At 38.6% G+C, this 20182-nt stretch overlaps 1 protein-coding gene across 4 annotated transcripts in view; it reads left to right on the top strand.

Moving 5' to 3' along the window:
• Positions 1-4818: 4818 nt before the first annotated feature.
• PPP3R1 (protein phosphatase 3 regulatory subunit B, alpha) overlaps positions 4819-20182 on the top strand; it is a 123648-nt gene continuing 108284 nt past the window's right edge. The window contains exons 1-2 of one of the 4 annotated variants that reach the window (XM_044926072.2): positions 4819-5393; positions 7465-7615. In XM_044926072.2, the coding sequence (XP_044782007.1) occupies positions 5215-5393; positions 7465-7615 (330 nt within the window). In that variant the 5' untranslated portion in view covers positions 4819-5214. Of the gene's footprint in view, positions 5394-5457; positions 5821-7464; positions 7616-20182 lie in introns of those variants that run through there. The other 3 variants (XM_044926071.2, XM_006077645.3, XM_044926073.2) reach the window with 3 other exon arrangements.

The following is a 20182-nucleotide window of genomic DNA, read 5'->3' as shown; positions in this document are numbered from 1 at the left end:
GGGAAGATCTCGCATCTCAGGGGGTGGGGGATGGCTGAGGCAACTAAGCCCATGCAAGGCAACTAGTGAGCCCTCACACCCTAGAGCCTGTGCTCCGCAACAGAAGGCACTACAATGATAAGTCTGTGCAGTACCTTCACTGGTCCTTCTTTGGGAAACAGCACCCTTTATTGGGGGAAATGATTCTCTCTCCAAGCATTCAGTTTTAAAAATTCTAGTTCCAATGATTCCTGAGGTTCAGCTGAGCCTCTCCCTTTGCTACATATGGCTTCATTCACTCTTCATTTTGTTACATAATATACCCAGCTTTCCCTAAACTGGTTAGAATAGAGTTACTTTACTTGCAACCACTTACTAATGAATCCCAACTAATTCAGGTGTTGTGTTGTGATATAAATAAAAGAATAAGAAACACAAGGCATATTAAAAAGAAAAAAGTAGCGAATTGTGTAAGAGAGTGTATAAATATAATTACCTGCTGGTGCATCATGTGGTTTTCAGCTAAAGTGAATTTGAAAAAACAGTATTATATTTGTGACAAAAATTATTAAAATTGCCATAACACCTGCATGCTAAAAGACATCTATTAGTAAGTAAAATATGCCCAGCACTAAACCTCTTACCAATCAGATACAACCTATAATTCTGTGTTACAGCCAGATATTTTGCTATTGTTCTGTGCATTCACAGAGTAAGAAAGTTTGAACTGGGGATGATGAAAACATTCTGGAGATGGATGTGGGTGATGGTTGCACGAACAATGAATGTGTTTAATGCCACAGAACTATATATGTTATTGTTAGTTTAGTTATTGTTGTTGTTTAGTTGCTAAGTAGTGTTCGATTCTTTGCGACCCCATGGACCATAGCCCAACAGGCTCCTGTTTATCAGTTTCCAAAAAAAATGGTAATAATGGTTGCCTTGTTGATTAACAACATTTAAGGTCATCAGTTCGCGGTAATAATACCAGACAACTTAAAACTATAGTTTTGTTTCAAACAACAACAAAAAAATAGCTACAATGTATTGAGTTTCTATACATGACTGATACTCTTGTGGGTTTTATATATTCTCACTTGATTCTATCATTGAACAAATGATTTTTAAAAATAAGGGGGTTCTGATAGGCTAAATACCTTAGTTTGTTCAAGGTCAGCCAGCTTGTAATCAGCAGAACTGAGATACAAACACATCCATTAAACTCCATTCCCACCTTCTTTGCAAATTTATATCAATGACAAGAAATTTTCCTATTACTTTGACATTTATTAATTCTATCTTAAGAAGTTGCATTTTATTGTTCCACAAATGTTATTCCTAATGCAAGTTGCCCAGCATTTGTAAAACCTCATATTTGGAAAGTAATTTATTTTTTCAAATGCTTTCCCTTTTCTCATTTAATTTTTATGACATTGGGAAGGAAGTGTTTTAATTCCCATCTTGCAAAAAATGAAAAATGAAATGCAAAGATTGAAGTGCCTTGTGTAAAAGAAACCAATTAGTGACTGAGCCAGGATTCAAACTGAACTACTCTTACTCCATGTTCAACACCGTCTTCAATATCTAGATGGAAACTGGCTAGAGACTGTGGGGCTGTTGAACAAAAAATTAAGAAAAAAAGTGAAATTTTAAAAAGACTTTCAAACAATTCCAAAAAGTTATCATCTTCTTCCCAGCCCCATCCACCAAAGTAACTAACATTAAGTTTGCTGTATACCCTCTAATTCTTTAATATGCTAATAAAAGCATATATAAATTTATTTGTGGTTTTATTAGTGTTTTTAAATACTATCATACTATAGATGTTATTTGAAATTATATATTTTTTCTCTTTATTATTCTACATAAATCATATGTATATAACTACTTTTCAAGATATGGAAAAAATATATAAGGACATGTTTAAAATAAGACAGAAATTCAATTCAACAAATACTTACAGAGTACCTACAATGAGCCAGGCACTGTTCTGTGCATTCTGGGGATACAACAAAGAACTTAGCTTAGTCACTCAGTTGTGTCCAACTCTTTGCAAGCCCATGGACTGTAGCCCACCAGGCTCCTCTGTCCATGGAATTTTCCAGGCAAGAATACTGGAATGGGTTGCCATTTCCTTCTCCAGGGGATCTTCCTGACCCAGGGATCGAACCTACATCTCCTCGGTCTCCGGTGTCTTCTGCATTGCAGGAGGATTCTTTACCACTAGTGCCACCTGGGAAGCCCCAGATAAAAATGCATGCCCACAGGCTTCCACAGTTTGCCACTGTGTAGCTGCCCCATCTTTATCATTAATAGTTTAAAACATATGTTTGCCAATACAACAAGCAATTTATTATTTTAACAGTGGCATAAATTCTATAGTATGGATATATGAGAAGCTTTTTCAGCCATTTATTCATTGGTTAACATTCAATTTATGCTTGGTTTTGATTTTCACAATCAGAACTGCAATAAGCACCCATAACACAACAACAACAACAACTACATATATCCAATTATATACAATGATGCCTTTATTTCTTCTGAAGGATAGGTTTTTTAAAGTAGGATTTCTAACTCTATATATACATATATATATAGTTTAATAAAGTTAGAATAAATTAATCAGATTACTACTAGGAGGCCTGATTTCCCCACATCTTTACCAACACTGAATTTAAAAGCCTTTTAAAATTTTTCCTACTGATAGGCCAAATAGTTTGATATTACTGATTCAATCTGCGTTTTTCTGACTCTTCTACTAGAGATGGTGAGCATCCTTGGGTGTGTGTTAGTTCCTCAGTCATGTCTGACTCTTTGCGACCCCAAGGACTGTAGCCCACCAGGCTCATCTGTCCATGGAGTTCTCCAAGCAAGAATACTGGAGTGGTTTGCCATACCCTTCTTCAGGGGACCTTCCCGAACCAGGGATTGAACCAGGATCTCCAGCACTGCAGACAGATTCTTTACTGTTTGAGCTACCCAGGAAGCCCAAATAGTGCCTATTTGCATTTCCACCTAATAATAGTTGTTAATATTAGATTCAGCACTGGAATGTGCATTATCTCATTTGATCCTTACAACACCCATATCAAAGAGATAGCATCTACTTCCGCCTCCCTCATTTTACAGATGAGAAAACCATTTCCAAGAGGTAGTGAAACTTACACAAGTTTACACAACTAGCAAAGTGGTTGAGGGTGGATTTTATGAAGTCTGATTGTAGTCATTCTGGGCTTAATCACTGCACCAACTGCTTCTGCTGCCAGGAACATTTTCAAGCCATTTCCTCCAGCATTACTCACTCCCTTCTAGTGAAGTCTGAACAAGTTGGTTAAATTAGCAAAAACTTGAAGAGTCCTTTTGCCAAAGACAGTATGGTAGACGCTATTGGGAAATCTGAAGAGGCAAAGATCCTGTGCCAAAATCTTCTTAGGGAACCAAAATACACTACATATAAGAAGCATATGGGTTCCCTGGTTCCTCAGACGGTAAAGAATCTGCCTGCAATGCAGCAGATCTGGTTCAATCCCTGGGAGGGGAAGATCCCCTAGAGAAGGGAATGGCTACTCACTCCAGTATTCTTGCCTTCTAGGCTCCTCTGGGCATGGGGTCACAGTCAGAGACGACTGAGGGACTAACACTTTCATTTTCACTTTTTTAAACAAATTAATATATATATGGATATATATCAGTATTTTTAGAAGGAAAATAACAGTAATGTTAGTAACTGTGGTGTGGTGGGCAAATCTATCCAATGTCAGGGAAACAAATGGCCATACCCAATTCTGCAGCTCTACAGAATTTAATACCCTTCAAAGAGTAGTGTGGGGAATATTGCAGACCATCCTGAAATGAGAATTAAAGCTGATTTATTTTTTTTAGATGACCAGGTTTTGATCCTTTTAAAAAACAAAACAAAAAAGCTGATTTATATTTGTAGAATGTAGGAAACAAATCACCTTCGAGATGGAGCTATTTCTAAAGAAAATATTACTACCGTGTGTGAGCAAAAACCACCGAACGGACTCATCCCGCCCCTTCGCCTCACTAACCTGCTTCTCCATTACCCAGGTGTGCTCCGCGGCCCTGGTACTATCCACGAAGTGGTGCTGAAGCAGGTGATCATTCCTGGCTATCTGAAGCCATTCCCAGTGGAGCCATAACACCCTTGGTCTCCCCTTGGCTCCAAAATCTCGAGCTGTCAACCGACTTATGCATGCTTAATATGCAAACCTGACCTCTGCGGGTGTCGCACCAGATGCCCTGCCAACAATTTTTTTACTGATCCCTCCTCTTGGCCACTGTCACCATGCCTTAGACCCATGCCAATTCCTTTGACAGGGTTATAATAGCTCATCCTACAAGATCAGTGAAAATGTATGTGATTCATTATACGGTTTCATTCTTGAGACAAGGATATGCATAATGGAAATACACACCCAAGAGAAGATGTAGCTCCTTGAATATGTATTGGTTATTTTCTTTTTCTTTCTTTTTTTTTTTCTTTTGCGCGCATTACTAATCCAGGATGGTTTGCAATCCACATTAGATGGAATTGCGCGTATCCTCAGCCTTGTCCCCTAAGCTTTGGAAAAACATGTTTCCTGAGATTAAAATCACTAGCTAACGGTTTCCTGCCCCGCTTTGGCCCCTCAGCCTCCTCCTGCCTGGCTGGGGCCAGATCCGCGAGCAACGGTGTCCACAGCTCTTCGCTGTGCGAGGGGATATCCAGATCCCGAAGTCTTGCGGCTGCCTCTTAAACCCAGGATCTACCCCGTCCCTCCCCATCCTCCCCTCCGCCCGCCCCGCGCTGCCCTAGGAGGAGCCTAAATGTCCGCTTCCCCCGCTGAAGGGGATTGTAATGCGTAAACAGGATTAACTCTCTCTCCTCCAGCTGCGCGGATCGGCCCGCGGCCTGCGGGCCGGAGTGAGCCCCCTGGGTGCGCGGAGCGCGCGGCTCGGGGAGTGGGGGATGTGGAAGCACCGGACCTCGGAGCTGTCCCTGGGGCCCGCTTCTTCGCCGAGGGGGGCTGGGGACCACAGCCTGCGGAGCTGCTCCTGGGAAGCCGGGGCTGACGGCCGCGACGGCTCGGGCTCCTAGCGGCAGCCTCCGCTCCGCCACCTCCCTCTCTCTCCCCGCGCTTCCTCTCCGCCCACCGCGCTCCAGCCGCCCGGTCGCCGCCGGCTCAGTCCTCCGCCCCCCTGGAGCCGCCGCGCCCGCCCGCCCCAGCCATGGGAGACCTGCCGGGCCTCGTGCGCCTCTCCATCGCCCTGCGCATCCAGCCGAACGACGGCCCGGTTTTCTACAAAGTGGACGGGCAGCGCTTCGGCCAGAACCGCACCATCAAGCTGCTCACGGGCTCCTCCTACAAGGTGGAGGTGAAGATTAAGCCCACCACGCTGCAGGTCGAGTGAGTGCGGGTGCGCGCCGCGGCTAACCGGCCCGGCTCGGGATACGCTGGGTGGAACGAGGCCCCCGGGACAGCCAGAGCCTCTCCCGGGCACCTCTTGCCTCTCACCTCGCCCGGAGGGCCCAGGAGGTTTTGTTGGGGGGAGGTATGAGGTCAGCTGTCTGCTCCCTAGGTCATCTCCTTCGCTATTCTCGCTTCCCTCCACGCCTGAAGGGTGAGGTGTTTAAAACTGCAACTGGAAGCCAGGGGATTGGGGGTTTTTTCTTGTAAATTTCTCATCCCTTCTGTCCAGCCATTGATGCGGACCCTCAGGCGGCCGGGGTGGGGCGGAGGGGAGAAGCTTGCCCTGGGCTTCACCTACCGCAATTCCGGTTCATCTCCGCCGAGTTCTGCGAGACTGAAGGAGGGAGAGAGGCTGAGTTAAGAGGTATAAAATTGGGGGTGGCTGATTACTGGGGCTTCTTAAGGATGCTCGCCACTCATCCATCAGCCATTATGAGCCTGGAATCCCGGGGCTGGAAGAGCAAGACGGAGGGCAGCCTTCCCCACTTAGGCCTAGTTTTCTTTGCCTGGTTTATTTCTTCTCCTGAATTGTCTGTTTCAGCCTGATGATGGGATTAGCAGCATCCTTACAACAAAAGGATGGTGGGGTGTGTGTGTGTGTGTGTGTGTGTGTGTGTGTGTGTGTGTGTGGCAGAAACTATCTCGTCTCTGCTATAAGAGGTTGATGTATCCAGTAAACCTTGGGCTAGAAAGTCAGTGTAGAAGAGTGCAGGAACGGGGAAGTATCCTTTACCATAAGAGGTGGAGTCCTTTACCTCTCAGCTTCTGCCTAAGCATGGTGGAAAGAGGAAAGAAACCACCCCGTATTGTATCTACTACCATTTGCTGAGCTCAGAAGGTGGGGTGGAGAGAGAGGGCTGATAGGTTAAGTCTCCCCCAGTACACCTTAATTCAACAAAGTTGTATCGGCCAGTAGACTTTAATTCAACAAAGTTGTATCCACCTTCTAGGTGCCAGGCTCCAGTTGAAAGACCTAGAATCAAACCTGGGTTGATTCTGATGCTCTTGGTCTATTTACTTGTCAGCATCCCCAGCAGCTCCAAGCATCCATTATCCTCACATTTCCCAGTGTTCTGTGCATCTAGATATGATCTAGACTTTTCCTTTCCCTTTTTTCCTGGCAAACTCTTCTACCAAGTTACCTGGTCTAGTTCCCTCAGGATAGTTCTCTATTTTTCAAGTTAATCTAAAAACAAATTTGTGTTAATGATAAAACTTTTTTTTCCTGTTATACTTTAATTTTTTTCAAAGTGCTTCAATGCCCTAACTAGTGGTTCTCAAACCTGAGTGTACATGAGAATCACCTGGAGGGCTCTTTAAAACACAGATGACTGAACCTCACCTTAAGTAGATGTAGTAAACTCTAGCACTACAGTGGAGCTTAAGAATTTGCTTTCTAATAGGTTGGCAGGTGATACTGACATTGCTGGTCCAGGGATGACACTTCAAGAACCATTACCCTAACATGAGGAAATGATGCAGTGAGAATTTTTGGTATATGCCTGGCTTGAGGAAGTGTACCCCCAAAATCATGGACCCCTAATGTTCTATTGTTGCAACAGAAAAAAAATTATTAGAGAACTTGTTCAGTGGTTCTGAATTCTACCTGTGCATTAGAATCACCTCTGCAATGTTAAAATAAATTTACAAATGCCCAAACCACACCCCAAGCCAAGTGTTTGAAATAGGCTGGGTATAGCTAGATTTTTAAAAGTTCCACGGATGAGAAACTAAAGAGGAAGACCATTGACAGAATCTGACTTAGCCTTGTACAAGTATTCTGGATGAGAATACTCATGTCAATCCAGAGAGATTAAGCAGTTGATCTAGGTTCACATGACTGGTTAGTTGGGAAAGACAAGCTCCCTAAAGTTTCAGAACTTTCTATCACACCACAGTGTCTCTGTTAGCCAATCCTGTATGGTTTCTGCCCAGGGTTATGGTCCAGACCAGGACAGGGTGCCTGAGCTAATTTCTACCATATATGATCAACTCAAGTCCATTGCAGGAACATTTCCATTGGTGGTGTGGTTGTCCCACTGGAACTGAAGTCTAAAGAGCCCGATGGGGACAGAATCGTATATACAGGAACATATGACACAGAAGGTGTGGCCCCAACCAAGAGTGGAGAACGGCAGCCCATCCAGATCACCATGCCGGTAAGGTCTACTTGGGAGTGTTGGGGTATGATGCCAAAGCAAATGGAAACCATGTAAAGGAAAATAATCACTATTTTCCCTTAAGAAAGGATATAAAATCAAATATTATGAAATGTTATATCAGCTCATAGTTTCATATATTTGTTCATAATGTACCAGTTGTTGTTCTAGTCTCTAAGTCATGTCCAATTTTTTGTGACCCCATGGACTCTAGTCTGCCAGGTTCCTCTGTCTATGGGATTTCCCAGACAAGAATACTTCCCAACCCAAGGATCAAACCCACATCTCCTGCATTGGCAGGCAGATTCTTTACCACTGAGCCACCTGGGAAGCCCAGTGTCTCAGTACAGTTAATTAAATAATCCATGCTTCTCCAATGATCAGTTTTATAGTAATTTCTTTGTGGCAAAAAATTAATTCTCTCGCTACATTTTTGTTATCTGTTCCATTGATCTGCCTATACTTATGCCACTGCTGCATTGTTTTTACAGTACATGTTTGTGTATTTTATAATTGGCCACCTTACTGAACTTGCTTACTAAAATTCTTCATTCAGTGATCTTGGATTTTTCAGGTAGACAGTCACAATCTATTAATTCATATCATAGTGTCATTTTCTGGTTTTTTTATTCCTGCCCTTATTGCATTGGCTAGTGTTTCTAGAATAATGTTTTCTACTAATAGTGGTAATCCTTATCTCCAACATTTCACTATTAGATATACTCTTGGTTTCAAATATTTATATTGTTAAAGCATCCTTTTCTGGTTCATTAAGAGATAATTGGGAGATGTGTTGAATTTCATTTCATTCCTTTACCCATCTATGGAAATAATTTAGAATACTAAACTTCTCATTTCTTCAAAGAAACCCTACTTAATGTCACTTATCATTTTTAATATGTTGTTACATTGAAAATGCTAATATTTAAGGGTTTTAATTTTATTATTTTTTTTGTTTGGCTGATTTATCAGCAAATATGTAAAGACTTCCTCTATATATCAGGCATTGGGAGAAGAGTGGTGAACAGAATAGATTTCCCTGGCTTCATAGGGCTTCTAATCTAGAGGAGGAAAACATACTTTATACAAGATTATCAGTAATAAAGTAAATAATTATTATTGTACAAAATGTACTAAAAAAGTGGTGGTACCCTTGGGACATATACCAGGGGTCTTAGTCTAGCCCAAGATTTAAGGGATGGCTTTGTTAAGAGCTGACAGAAGAGGGAACACTTGAGGAAAAAGGAGCTACAAAGATCAACAGCTGGAGGACAGCAAAATGTGTTTCAAGGAATGAGTAGCCCAGCAGACAGTGAGGTAGAGACTGACTTAAGATTAAGATGGATTTAACCCAACATTGTCGGAGAAGGCGATGGCAACCCACTCCAGTACTCTTGTCTGGCAAATCCCATGGACGGAGGAGCCTGGTAGGCTGCAGTCCATGGGGTCGCTAGGAGTTGGACACAACTTAGCGACTTCACTTTCACGTTTCCCTTTCATGCATTGGAGAAGGAAATGGCAACCCACTCCAGTGTTCTTGCCTGGAGAATCCCAGGGACGGGGGAGCCTGGTGGGCTTCCGTCTCTGGGGTCGCACAGAGTCAGACACGATTGAAGGGACTTAGCAGCAGCAGCAACCCAACATTGTAAATCAACTATATTCCAATAAAAATTTTTTTAAAAAAATATTAAACTGGAGAGGTAAATAGAGCTTAGATGTTACAGGGCCTGCTTATTGAATTTATCTTCATGCCTCTGGGAATCCATTGAAAGTTTATAAGTCAACTTTGGTATGCAATTTACATACAAATTGTATGTAAATATATTCACCAGGCTAGATTACTGGAGTGGGTAGCCTTTGCCTTCTCCAGGGGATCTTCCCAACCCAGGGATCAAACCCAGGTCTCCCGCATTGCAGGCAGATTCTTTACCAGCTGAGCCACAAGGGAAGCGTAAATATATTAATACACCAATTTAAACTGTACAGTAACATAGATTTTGACTAGTGTATAATCACCACCCCAATAAAAATATAGAACATTTCTGGTCATCCTGAAAATTTCCTCCATGCCTATCTGTAGTCAGTGCCCCCAGTCTTAGCCACTCTGAGCTTTTTGTCTCAATAACAGTTCTAATGGTTCTAGAATTTCATGTAAATAGAATCATGGCATTGTGGCTGATTTCTTTCACTTAGCATTATGTTGTAGTATAATGTTTTTGTTTAAATAGTTGGTTCCTTTTGTTATGAGTAGTATTTCATGGTAAGGATATATAAGAGTTTATTTATCCCTTTACCAATAAATGAACAGCTGGGTTGTTTGCAGCCTTTGGAGTTATAAATAAAATTGCTATGAATATTTGAGTATGAGTCTTAAAGTGAACATGTTTTCATTTCTCTTGAGTAAACACCTAAGAGGAGATTTAACAAATCACATGGTAAGTATACATTTAACCATATAAGAAATATCCTGATTGTTGTACCATTTCATATTTTTACCAGCAATGTATAAGAATTCTAGTTACTTTACATAGTTAATTATATCAGTCTTTTAAGTTTGGAAATGCAAAAGACCTACAAGAGCTAAAACATTTTATTTCATGATCTATATTTTAGTCTTTAAATTGGATAGCCTAAATCTTTCAGCTTTGTTTATTCAAAGTCATTTTGACTATTCTAGGCCCTTGGCATTGTTATATAGATTTTAGCATGAACTTACCAGTTCATTCTCCAATTCTCCAAGAACTGGAATATTAATTGGGTTTGCAAATTGGGCAGTTTGGGAAGATTTGACACTTAAATATTGAGTCTTCGGATACATGAATATATCTGTTTATTTAGGTCTTCTTTAATTTCTCTCTATAATGCATTACAGTGTTTCCTGTACAGATTTTATATATATGTTGTTAAATTTTTCATTAAGTATTTCATATTTAAACACTATTATATATGGTGATTTACTATTTATAGAAATAAAATTGATTTTTTTCTATATTCATCTTGAATTCTGAGGCCTTGCGAATCTCACTTATTAATCCTAAAGTTGTTCGGGATTTTTTTTTTTGTAGAACATTTAAGCTTTTCCATGTTTGATATAATGTCTTCTGCAAAGAAAAAGTTTTTCTTCTTCTTTTTCAATTCATATTCCTTTTATTTCTGTCTTGATGGCAATGCCTAGGACCTCCAGTTTGATGCTAAGCAGAACTGATGAGAGTGGACATCTTTGTTCCTTAATCTCAGGAAGAAAGCATTCAGTTTTTCAACACTAAGTACGATGTTAGCTGTAGGGTTTTTTATTAAATGCCTGTTATCAGGTTAATGAAGTTCCCTTCTATCACTAATTTACTGAAATTTTACTGAGAGGTTTAAAAAATATGAATGTGTAATGTTTTCAAATATTCTTTCTTTACCTACTGGGATGATCATATAATGTTTCTTTATTCTCTAGTAGATTTTATTGTTTATTCAATGTTGAAACAACTTTGAGTTATTGAATACTAGGATAAATACCAGTTGGTCAATGGTATGTTCCCTGTATATTTGACTGGATTTGATTCATTAACATTTTATTGAGGATTTTACATCTGTGTTCCTGAGAAATATTGGTCTGTGGTTTTCTTTTTTTGTATTGTCATTGTCTAGTTTTGGTATCAGAATAATAATAAAATTATTTGAAAGTTGTTCACTCTTCTGTTTTCTGGAAGAGTTTATATTATTATTATTAAAATATGATTTTTATTTAATGTTGGATAGAATTCACCAATGAAGGCACACATTTCATTTTGTTTAAAGGCTTTTAGTTACAAATTCAACTTCCTTCTTTGATAACGGGCTATTCAGGTTTTATTTCTTGAGTTAATTTGTATAATTTGTCATTGATATCATTGATTTATTTCAACTAAATTGTCAAATTTGTTGGCACAAAGGTGTTGGTAATAATCCTCCACCATCCTTTGATGTGTTAGGATCTCTAATAATGTCCACTCATTCTTTATGTTTATAATTTGCCATTCCTCCCTTATCCCCAACCAGTCTAGCTAGAGATTTACCAATTTTATTGGCTTTTTCAAAAACCTAGTTTTGTTTTCATATGCTTCACTGACCCATTTTTCTGTTTCATTGATTTCCAATCCTATCTGAATTATCTCTTTCTTTTGCTTGCATTAAAATATTTTAATTTAGGTTCTACACACAGAGATAGAATTTGAGTCTATAATGTTTTTACCAAATTTGAGTTATTTTAAATTTTTATTTTGCCTCAAATTCTTTCCAACTTTATTCTCTCCTTTTCTTGTAGTGCTTCAATTACACATTGGACAGTTTGGTATTATCCTGTAGGTCTTTAAGATCTTGTCCAATTGCTTTTATGGACCTCCAAATTAGATACTTTCTATGGAGAAGGTAATGGCACCCCACTTCAGTACTCTTGCGTGGAAGATCCCATGGACGGAGGAGCCTGGTGGACTGCCATCTATGGGGTCCCGAAGAGTTGGACGACTGAGCGCCTTCACTTTCACTTTTCACTCTCACGCACTGGAGAAGGAAATGGCAACCCACTCCAGTGTTCTTGCCTGGAGAATCCCAGGGACGGGGGAGCCTGGTGGGCTGCCGTCTATGGGGTCGTACAGAGTTGGACACGACTGAAGCGACTTAGCAGTAGCAGTATTGATATATACGCAAGTTCACTGTTTTTTTCATCTGCCCCAATTTACTCATGCTTGTTTTCTGATTTTTTTTCTATCATTATATTTTTCAGCTCTAGAATTTTTATCTGTATTTTCTATAGTTTCCATTTCTCAAGGTTCCTGATCTGTTTGACCATTTTGACCATATACCCCTTTACCTCTTTGAGCATATTTATAATTGCTGGTCTGAAATATTTATTTGGTAAATCTAGTATCTAGTCCCATTTAGAGCAGGAATGACTTTTTTCCTGAATATGGGTCATGCTTTCCTCTTTTGTTACTTGTTTGATAATATTTGATTAGAAACTAAACATTATAGATGGTATATTATTGATTTTAGTTTATTTTATTCTTCTGAGGATTATTCTCTTTTTGAGTTACATTCCTGGACTAAAGCTGCAAATTCTGTCTTTCCAGTAGGATAGCAGCTGAAATCTCTGCTTACTTTTTTTCAACTTCCAGTTGCTGCTCTAGCCTAGTCCCCTTTGTCCCAGTGGAGTTTAGCAGTCAGCTAAGGAATTGGACAGTTTATACTAAGATTTTGGTATCCATCCACCCTCAGGTTCCTCTAAATTTCCAGTTTCTCTGCCAGTCCTGAGCCCTTGCTTTGGTACTTTCAAGCCATTAAGGCTTCAACTTCTCAGGTTTGGGAATGCATTCAATAAAAAAAAAAAGGGGGGGGGGCAGCAAACTTCCAAATCTTATTCAGCATAACTTTCTCTTTCAAGAAGAGACGCTTCACTTAGATGAAATCAACCCTGCTAACACCCTGATCTGGGGACATCTGAGGAGCCTGACGTCCTATAGTCCATGGGGTCGCAGAAGAGTCAGAAACGACTTAGCGACTAAACCACCACCAATCTCTTGAACTATGAAACAATAAACTTCTGTTGTTTGGTGGGGGGAAATAGACTCTTTACTGGTTTGTCTGCTTTTTCAAGCAGGAAAAACCCCCTCCCAGCAGCCTATACGTGCGATTAGCCTGTAGAATTATGGCGTAGTCAAAGTCAAGATTTTGGGTCTCACCTCTTCTGTAGCTCTCTTGCTTCCAGGATTTTCTCCCTAAATTTCCAGCTGCTCTTCCAGCCCAGGACACTCTTCTCCCTTTTCCAGTAGATAAAACTGCTGTTTCCTTCTGCCTGAACTGTCTGGGATTGGGGGGCACCCTCAGGCAAAAAACCACAGGGACAGTTCTTAATTGTTAGAATTGAGATCCTTCAAGAGTAACTGATTTGTGTCTTGCTTTCAGTTGCTTTTTAAAGGCATCAAATAACTTTTGTTTGCATTTTGTCAGTTTCTTACAAACTTATATCTTTGTAAGTTTCATCTAACAGTTCCACTCCACTATTATCATCATTTTAAAAAAACATTTCAATGTAGGACTTCCATTTCCTGGTAACGGTGAAAAGATTTGCCAGTTGTTAAAAATCAGTCTAGTAGCAATGTGTCGATTAGAAAGGGAAATGGGCAAAGGACAGAAGGTCTTCACAGTTTAAGATGGGGTGTTAGAGTTAATTGCTTTATAAAATGAATTGGGCACATTTTCATAGTTTGTGCTCTGAAACGGTTTACATGGTGTATGATTTAGCTGTTATTTGAAAGTCTGACAGAATTTCCCCACGAATGTCAGGATCCAAAGTAAAGATATTTGGAAAGAATATCCATAACTTTCAACTTAGTCCATTAAGTCTGCCTTTGGAGAGGCTTTGAAGATTTTATTGAGTCCATTTTAGTTGGTTTTCTGAGAAAACTATCCATTTCTACAGAAACACATTTTAAAAGGTATTTTTAGACTTCTAAAAAAATATTTGAAGATCACATATCCAGTAAAGGGCTGGTGGATCAAAATAAATTTCTTTTGTATCAAACAAGTATGCTTCTATTCTAGTGTATCAAGAATAGCATATGTATCAATAATTAGAGTTAAAGGAATGATTAACTGGAAGCAGAATTGCAAATGCTTATCAGAATTTTATTTTTATTTTTTTTTAATTTTATTGAAGTTTAGTATATTTACAGTGTTGTGTTAATTTCTTCTGTACAGCTAAGTTACTCGGTCATATATGTTTATATTTTCCAGAAAATCCTGGAAGACTATATATATATATATATATATATAGTTTTTCATAGTCTTTTCCATTATGGTTTGTCATAAAATATTGAACATAGTTCCCTGTGCTATACAGTATGACCTTGCTGTTTTTCTATCTTATATATAATAGTTTGCCTCTGCTAATCCCAAACTTCCTTTCTTCCCTCCCCTACCCTCTCTCCCCCTTGGCAACCACAAGTGTGTTGTCTATCTCTGTGACTCTGTTTTTGTTTCATAGATATGTTGATTTGTATAGTATTTTAGATTCCACATGTAAGTGCTATCATATGGTATTTGTCTTTTTCTTTCTGACTTACTTTGCTTAGTATGATAATCTCTACGTCTATCCAAGTTGCTGCAAATGGCATTATTTCATTCTTTTTGATAGCTGAGTAATATTCATTGTATGTGTGCACCACATCTTCTTTATCCATTCATCTGTCAAAGGACATTTAGGTTGTTTCCATGTCTTGGCTAAATGGTGCTGCTTGAACATAGTGATGCATGTATCTTTTAAAACTTTATTTTTGTCTGGGCATATGCCCAGGAGTGGGATTGCTGAATCATATGGCAACTCTCTTTTCAGTTTTTTTGGGGAAACTCCATACTGTTTTCCATAGTGTCTGCACCAATTTACATTCCCACCAATGGTGTAGAGATCTCCGCCCCCCGTCCAGCATTTGTTATTTGTAGACCTTTTAATGATAGCCATTCTGACTGGTGTGAGGTGGTACCTCATTGCAGTTTTGATTTGCATTTCTCTAATAGTGATGTTGAGCATCTTTTCATGTGCCTGTTGGCCATCTATCAGAATTCTAATGAGAGCTCAAAAGGCCAGTGAGCTGACTTTAAGTTGTTCATTCTTTCACTAAACTGGTACTGAGCCCTGGGTCAGGTACAGAGGCAGTCACAGTAGATGAGACTGTATCCCGTTCCAGGTGGTCACAGGACAGGAGAGGAGACCTCCCCTCCCCACCTTTTCCCTGGAGCCAGTATGGACAGAGCTATAACTTCCTGGGGTTTTAAAAGGGTGTGGAGTCACACTTCTTTTGCTGCAAGTGTAAAAACAACACTAGGGAGAACAATTAACAAACAATTTAGAACTTGGTTAAAAACTTAATTGGATTTGTAAACTAAGAACATCTACATTATTTTGAATGAGACTGAAACACAGTATTTTTTTTAATGTGAGTATAATTTAAACACATCCATAAAAAGAAAGATTTTATTATTCACAGTAAGTCTGGATTGCCTGTCCAGGTACCTGCTAAAAGGCTGGAGAGCTTTTAAGTTACTCAGTGCCTTTGGGGTGTGTTGTGGGGCAAAGAATCTCTACGCTGTAACTCAAGAATCCTGAGTTCCATCTGTAAAGCCTAGATTCTTCCATATAATTTCCACTCTAGAAGAAGCAGGTGATTGATAGTTGAATGTTGCAGCAGTGATCACATAGTGTTAGGTTTGAGCGTTGGCCATGCATTTGTGTTTTATTTGTAGTAGGCTGATTCTCAGGAAAACAATGGAAATTAGAGGTTTTCTGTATGTCAGCATCTCTGGTATTGAATTCAAATGTTCATTCTAGTGGTGAAGCTTTCAGCTAGTTTCATCATTATCCTGTGACATTTTTAAGTTACCATTATTAGGACTCAAATTTTAAAAAGTGTAGACATACCATATTCTCACAGGCAACACCAAAACCTGGAACTATCCAGGTAAATACAGTCAGTTAAGCAGCAAGTTCCTGGATTATTAAAATTACATACCTTATCAAGGGAAACATCAGTGGTGTGGGTGCCTGAGGAAACCTCTAGAATGTCAGAATTAAAACTGGAAGTTATGAAGGTATTAGGAGGCCATCTTCTTCTATAATTAACTGTGTGTTAGTCTCTCAATTGTGTCCGACTCTTTGAAACACCATGGACTGTAGTCTGCCAGGCTCCTCTGTCCATGGGATTCTCCAGGCAAGAATACTGGAGTGGGTTGCCATTCCCTTCTCCAGGAGATCTTCCTGACCCAGGTCTTCTGCATTACAGATGATTCTCGATCATCTGAGCCATGGGGGAAGCCCCATAATTAACTGTGATTCCAGGCAGTGGGATCCCAGGCTTAACTCAGTGGGCCTGTTTCTTTAATACAAATAGGTGGATTCTACTCTTTGATCACTAAGACCACTGTCAGCCCTAACATGGTATAAAAATTATAAACTTACCCATAGGGCATGATACTAGTTATTTGCTGAAGAAGTCAGATTCTCAAATACTGCCATTTAGGATGACACCAACTAGGACTGAAATCCAACAAATCCATATAGGATTCCTTCCTGGTTGGGTAGAGCATGCCGAGAAGTGTGGCAATGCAGCCCAGCATCTCAGGGGATTTGCATGTTTCTTTAAAAAACTGTGAAATATCAAGACAAGATTCAGAAATGTGAGCAAACTTGTAAAGCACCAGTAATCCCTACATTTTTATTTGGTTCATTTTCAGATTAACTTCCACATAAATACATTCTATAATTGCAATCATTTTTAATATATATTGTCCAACTTTCTACATATTTTTAAAATTTTAATGGTAATATAAGAATCTATCACAATGTATCATGATTAGACTTACTCAGATATTAGATATATTGATTGTCCCATCAAAAAAAGTGCTATAGTGTAAAATGTTATATATGTATATATATATATATATATATATATATATATATGTATCTACCTCAATCTGAGTAAAAATATTTGGTCAAAAGAACTGAATCTTTAAGGCTATTCTCCAATATGGCATTTTGGTGTGTTTTTTTTTTTTTAAGTTGTACATACTATTTTACAATGTTGCTAGCAATGAAGAAGCCTACTGACTTTGTTATAATTATGACATCACCGAGAATCACTTCAAATGTAATAGATTTTCCAGTTTACTTTTCACTATCACAAGAATGAACATTTCTACATGTCAATTTAATTTTGTTTCTTCTATAGATTGTTCTTTCATGTTTTGTCAATGCTTCTGTTGAAAATTATTTTTTTAAATCACAGACTCCTAATAAAGAAAAAAATCTATCATACCTATCCTATTTCTCTTACTTTTGCTCTGTTTTATTTTCCATTGTGTAGAAATACAATTACAGTAAAATTTTTCATTTTTTATTATGATTTCTTCTTTTAAAATGAAGATGGTTATTTTTTCATAGTCAACAGTCTATTTTGGCTTTCCCATAATTTTAGATTTTATGTGATTTAACTTTCCTCTAATTCAAACTTGATTTATGTTTATATTGTACATCATTTCCAAAAGATTTAAAATGTTATTTCACATTTCATGAGTCCAAGCAGTAAAGCCTAGGTCCTTAAATATAATTTCTGCTCTAGAAGAAGCAGGTGATTGATTGTTCCAATAATGATCATACAGCTTTTGGTTTGTGCATTGGCCATGCATCTGTATTTTATCAGTGATAGGCTGATTCAATTACAGTGGAAATTAGAATTATTAACTGAAATTAGAAGTTTTCCTGATCAAGTAAGCAGCTGAAATGTTAAGTGAAAATTTCATTTTAGTGATGAAAGCCTTGCATATGCTTTAACACTATCCTATGACAAAACTTTTGTCAAGCTTAAATATTACACATTGCTGACACAACCAATTACACAAGTAATAATGAAGTCTTGAGGTGTCCAGGTAAAGTCAATTAATCAAGTAGGTGAAGCTACCAAGGAAAGCTGAATTAAAGGGACACCAAAACAACTTCTTATAAGTCTAAGGTTACCTCAAAATAGTTTCTCAGATTTTTAAACGTTGGATAAATGATGCTAGGATAAATTGGCTATTTGGGAGGCTCTGTTCTTCTTTCCTGATGCCTTTCCTTCTTTCCTGATCAAAAAATATTTCAGATGGATTATGAGATTATCTCTAAAGCATCAACTTTGTAAAAAAAATCAAAATGAAAAGAATGTATCTAAACCTAGAAGAAATGGAAGAAATTCAAAGGTAAAAATGGAAGAAATCCAAAGATTAAAAATGGAAAACTCTGATTACATAAATGTCAATTTCCTGTTAAACGTTGTAAACAAAGTTAAATTAAATTTTCCTTAAAAGGCAATTTAAACTAAAAGGCAAATGATCCTTGGTGACACGTGAAAAGCTTATTTATAACATGGATGGTTAAGCAGTGTTGCCTCGATTTACCACTGCCTGTGCAGACAATGCTGCAGCCCTGAAGCTGAACTCAGGATGTTATCAAATGCCATCTGACTTAGATTAGTGGCAGTGATCTCTTTATTCACATAATTCCAGAGGCCCTGGTACAGGGAATTAATGAATGATACCCAACTCTAAGTGCTTCGCTGACAGCTCAGTGGTAAAGAACCTGCCTGCCAGTACAGGAGACAGAGGGGATGTGGGTTCCATCCCTGGGTGGGGAAGATCCCCTAGAGAAGGAAATGGCAACCCACTCCAGTATTATTGCCTGGGAAATCCCACAGACAGAGGAGCCTGGTGGAGGGCTACAGTCCATGGAGTCACAAAAGAGCTGGGCACGGCTTAGTGACGAAACAACAACACCCAACTCTAAAAGCTCTCCACCCCCATTTCAAAGAGTATTGCTGACTTGTATTTTAATGGGACTAATTCTCCACTTAGTCCCTTCAAGGAGAGAGCTTGGAGATTCTGTCTGCGTTATGATAGTCATCACATTATTCCCCTTTTGTCTGGCCCTCTTAGACAGGAGACTGGGGGGAGTTTGGAGGAATGAGGCAAGCAGTACATGAGCCTGTTGTGAACCTGTGTTGTGCTGCTTACACATACGTTCCCAAACGTAAAATGTGTTCCTCATGTCAACTCTTTCTAATATTTTGGCACAATCTGTTACTTCATATATAAAGAATTCTTAGAAACCAGTAAGGAAGAGAATCTTACTGGACATAGGAAATTGAAAGAGAAGGACATGGGAAATTGAAAAATAAGCAAAAAATAAAGAGGCTAAAGGAATGCAAATCATCAATAAATATTAAAAAATGACAATTTCACTATTGATAAATATATATATGTATATAACACAAGGCCAATTTTCACCCACAAAATTTGCCAAATAGTAAAAATAATACTACTAATTCAGTGCTAGTGTATTTCTTTATGAAATATGATTTACTCTAAATTGATTTGGGGTCCTGCAAACTTGCTGAATTTGCTTGTTAATTGCTTCATAGTTTTTGCACACATATTTTTATTGTGAATTGAAAGTTTTGTTTCCCTTTTTCCCCCTCTTGCCTTAAGATACTGACTTAGGGCCACTAATACAATGCTGAACAGGAATAGAAGCAACTGCTTTCCTTGCCTTATTTCCATCTTATAGGGAAAGGACTCAGTTCACTTAACGTTGAAGGTGATGTTAGCTATTGTTTTTTTATTGATGGCCCTTAATCAGACTGAAGAACTTTTCTTCTATTCCTAGTTTGGTGAGAGTTTTTATTATATATAGGATAATAAAGTATAAGGATGGTAAAAGGTATAAATAAGGATGGTATAAGTATAAATAAGGTATAAGGCAGTTGAATTACCACATGTTTTTTCTGCATTTATTGATATGATTACATAGTGTTTCTCCTTTATTTTGTTAATATGGCAAATTACATAGATTTTCAAATATTGAACCATCCTTGAGTTCTGAAGATAAACCTCCAATGTAATATCCTTTATTATGTATTGGTGGATTTGATTTACTAATATTTCAAGCAAATAAAATTATATGTAAGTTTTATGCATAAATCCATGAGGAATTTTTGTCTGCAACTTTCCTTTACC

The sequence above is a fragment of the Bubalus bubalis genome, chromosome 12, assembly GCF_019923935.1.
Source record: "Bubalus bubalis isolate 160015118507 breed Murrah chromosome 12, NDDB_SH_1, whole genome shotgun sequence".
Lineage (NCBI taxonomy): Eukaryota > Metazoa > Chordata > Mammalia > Artiodactyla > Bovidae > Bubalus > Bubalus bubalis.
The sequence above is the reverse complement of the archived record's forward strand: the minus strand, read 5'-3'. Positions and strand labels throughout refer to the sequence as shown.